At 35.4% G+C, this 4,270-nt stretch overlaps 1 protein-coding gene across 1 annotated transcript in view; it reads right to left on the reverse strand.

The window, feature by feature from the left end:
• The window catches only part of gig2q (grass carp reovirus (GCRV)-induced gene 2q), a 21,130-nt gene continuing 16,860 nt past the window's right edge, over nt 1-4,270 (reverse strand). The window contains exon 5 of the mRNA XM_073849381.1: nt 1-418. Within this exon, the coding sequence (XP_073705482.1) occupies nt 1-418 (418 nt within the window). The remainder of the gene's footprint in view (nt 419-4,270) is intronic.

The following is a 4,270-nucleotide window of genomic DNA, read 5'->3' on the forward strand; positions in this document are numbered from 1 at the left end:
CTAATAAACGTAAGTGACAGAATAAACCGGTCTGTATTTATAACAGTTACTTAAGTTTTTAATAATCTTTAGAACCTTGATCCGGTTTGGATCATAAACACAGTCCTCTTCTAATCCACTCGGTACCATTCCACAGTCCGGTGGGACCCAAGCAGTGTCATAATCATGTTGATAACAGGTTTTCTGTAAGGGATGACCTTGATAATCAATCATTTTCACTTTTCCCACTCGAACTTCTACTTCGAGAATGGCCAGCTGTTCTCCTTTATCATACTCAGGGTAACGAGAAGCTTTCTCTATATCCCGACTCAAGTAAACTCCACGACCGAGCATGCCATCAGAAGAGCATTTGAATCCTTCGTAGTAGATCTTCAGTGCGTTTTCCATTGTTGTACCGTGGTACATGATGTATTTCCTCCTTCCAGGATACTGCATTCTTGTGTTTTCCTGTGCTTCCAGAGTTTTACATACATAGTATAATTAGTGAACTACCAAAGACAATTATTTGAATATTGTATGAACAAATTTACAGTACATGAATTTTCCTACTATATTAAATTATGTAGTTTAAAACATGCAGAATTTTTAAATCTTGAAAAGCTCTATAATTGATCTAAAATGAAAAAAAAAAAAACTGTTTAAATTTTGACTTACCCACTCAATAGTCTTTAGGGTGCCTAATAGCCTCTAAAAAAGAACAACTCTTTTATATATAACAAAAAGGAGCAGGAGCATGGTCAGATGTGGTCACCTGTAATGAAAGCAGTTCAGTTTATAAACAATAACAAATGTATGTTTTTCATTTTTAAACAACTAACATGAAAGACTATGTTAGATTCAGTTTTTCATGAAAGAAGTCAAAACAGCAGTCACTCAACCTTCTATGTAAGTGTCACGAATCCTGTCCATGTTTTTCAGTCTGCCCGCCACCAGAGGTCGTCTGTGCATTTTATTGACTATTTATTGACTTATTTTATTTACACCTCACTGACTGTTACACATCACCCTGGATTACACTTCCCATGTTCCATTGCACGGCTTGCAGTTTCACCCGCAACCAATCATGAACTGTATATATACGAGGCATTACAATTTTTCAGGGCCGAGTATTGTCTGCGTTTAACGCTCTCCAAGTATTAGTACATTACGGAGCCATTTCCTGCCTAGTTAAGTTTTGTTACCTAGTCTAGTCATTCGTGTTTTTATTCCCTGCCTAGTTTATATCATCTTGTCTGTTTCGCCGCCTGCCTTTGATATCTTGCCTGTCTGGATTTACCCTTTGTCTTACCATTTTGGACTCTGTTCACCCCTCGATTGATCTATGGACTGTCTGTTTGGATGACCCTGTCTGTGTTTGACAAAGCCTTTGTTTATAAATAAAAGCTTGCAATTGGATCCGCCCGCTTCTCGCTCTTGTCTTACCGTAACAGTAGGATGAACAGCAATTGTAGGTAACACCGAAACTAAAACAGTTTTTTGAAGAATAAAAGCATGTCTCCTCCTAACAAGGTTAAAATCCAAATGCAACTAAATTCAAAGTGTGTAATCCAAAACTGAGCCCAAAATAGCAAACTAAGGCCCATCTGAAAAGAAACGGCAAAACAAATCATTCAATCCAAGAAAAAAGTGCAGGGGATGAATAAGCGTTTTATTCTACACTCATGGGCACTACAACCATTATTTTTAGAAGTCAAGTATTGTGATAATTGCAATAGAATTCACTCATTAAGTTACCTTGAGAGGCAACTGACTGGATAAGCCTGAATGATAGGTGGGTGGGCCCAGGCCCATTCAGACCCACCCATAGCTACGTGACTGGGCCTGATGAAACCTCTGCTCAGTCTGCTGCTGTTGTTGATTACATGGGGTGATGACTGGAAGGAAGATCTTCCTTTGTCTTACAAAGAATAATTGAAATAATGATTATGTTTCATATCTTCACTGAATGCTAGTCAAAAAGTTTCAATATACTTTTCAACTTTTTGCTGTCACCTGTGAAGTTGATTAAGCTCATAGAAGACTGCAATACTCTTTTGAGAAACTAGACTAGCAAACATACATGTATATTAAGAGCCATACAGGTACCCAGTGGGTAAACCATTGCACTACAAATGAAAATTATTTTTTCCACCCACAAAGGGACTTTAATTTGCCTCTTTGCATTGGAATTTAAAACCTTTTTCTCTATTCTGTCCTTAAATACTACACCTATTGTAATATGTGAACCTGGACCACAAAACCAGTCTTTAGTAGCACAGGTATATTTGTAGCAATAGCCAAAAATACATTATATATAATATAATTATATTTTTTTATGCCAAAAACATTAGGATATTAAGTATAGATCATGTTATGTATTTTGTGTGAATTTCCTACCATCAGTATATTAAAACCTAATTTTTGATTAGTAATATGCATTGCTAGGAACTTAATTTGGACAACTTTAAAGACGTTTTTCTCAATATTTAGATTTTTTCACACCCTCGGATTCCAGATGATCAAATAGTTGTATCTAAATATTGTCCTATCCTGTCTAACCATACATCAATGAAAAGCTTATTTATTTAGCTTTCAAATGATGGATAAATCATTTTTTTTTTAAATGTACCCTTAAATTATTTTAAGTGGTCATTAATGGACCATAATTATTGCACAAATAGTATTTAGTACCAAAAGATCCTCTCAAAATATGAAATAAATATTCCTGAACTAAAATATAGAACATTTATTTAACTGAAAAAAAAGTAAAGGTATATGGCCACATTATAATTAAGGAATACCTGAGGGTTAAATACAAGAAAAATTAATGTTGCCTCTCCCATCACTCTTCAAAATACAATTACTGTAAATATCATCGACATAATAATCAATCCATAATATGCTGTAATGTTTACCAAAAGTTGCTGCAAATACCTAGTGGAAGCTGTCCTCTATCCAGCTTAATTCATTCAAATGTAATGACAGCACTGGCTAGTTCAGAACTATTAAGAGCTCCATGAACTACGTGAATGGGTGGCGGTGATGCCGGCAAGATCAAAAAAAGTATGTCACAACTCTTTTTAAAGACTCTGGAAACCACCTCTCTTTCTCAGAAATAGAAGGGACAAAATTGAAATACATTTCCGTAATATACAGTCAAGCCCGAAATTATTCATACCCCTGGCAAATTCTGACTTAAAGTTACTTTTATTCAACCAGCAAGTGTTTTTTTGACCGGAAATGACACAGGCTTCTCCCAAAAGATAATAAGACGATGTACAAGAGGCATCATTGTGGAAAAAAATATGGCATGTCTAAAATTATTTATACCCTTTGCAAACTGTCACAGTCTATAAGAAAATCCAAAGTTCTATACCATTCCAAATAGTCCAAGCTGTTCTAAAGCATCCTAATTACCCTGATTCACTGGGAACAGCTGTTTTAATCAACTCAACAGGTGAAAAACAGAAGCTCTCTGCTGTTGGTTTGTGGACAGTCATGGCTAAATCAAAGGCGCTCACTGAGGACCTGCGGCTGCACATTGTGGCTCACAAGTCAGGAAAGGGCTATAAGACCATATCTAAATGTTTTGAAGTTCCAGTGACTACAGTGCAAAGTATTATTAAAAAATGCAAGACATTCCGCACTGTGAAGGACGTGGTCGGAAGCCAAAAGTGACACCTGTGCTGGCCAGGAGGATAGTGAGAGAGGTAAAAAAGAACCCAAGGATCACCACCACCACCACAAGCTGGTCAGCAATTATAGGAAGCGTTTGATTGCTGTAATAGCCAATAAAGGCTTTCTATTGATTATTGAGAAGGGTATGAATAATTTTGGACATGCCACTTTTTGTTCAAATGTAAATAAAAGATGAGTAATAATTTTTTCCACAATGATGCCTCTTGTACATCATCTTATTATTTTCTGGGAGACATCTGTGTCTTTTCTAATCAAAAAATAAACTTGCTGTTTGAATAAAAGTAACTTTAAGTCAGAATTTGCCAGTGGTATGCATAATTTCGGGCTTGACTGTATATAACATCTCAGTGTTTTTTTTTTTTTTTTAATTCTGTTCTGATTTGCTGTTTAAGAAACATTTCTTCTTATTATTATCATCAATATTTAAAACTGTTGGGGGGAGGGGTTTTATTTAGCAAGGATGCTTTAAAGTGATCAAAAGTGGCGATAGAGACATTTATAATTATACAAAAGGTTTTAAAATGCTGTTCTTCCGAACTTTCTATTAATCAAAAAATCCTAAAAATAGTTTTTTTCTTTTTCCTTCGTTTCT

Source organism: Garra rufa, chromosome 10, assembly GCF_049309525.1.
Source record: "Garra rufa chromosome 10, GarRuf1.0, whole genome shotgun sequence".
Taxonomy (NCBI): Eukaryota; Metazoa; Chordata; class Actinopteri; order Cypriniformes; family Cyprinidae; genus Garra; species Garra rufa.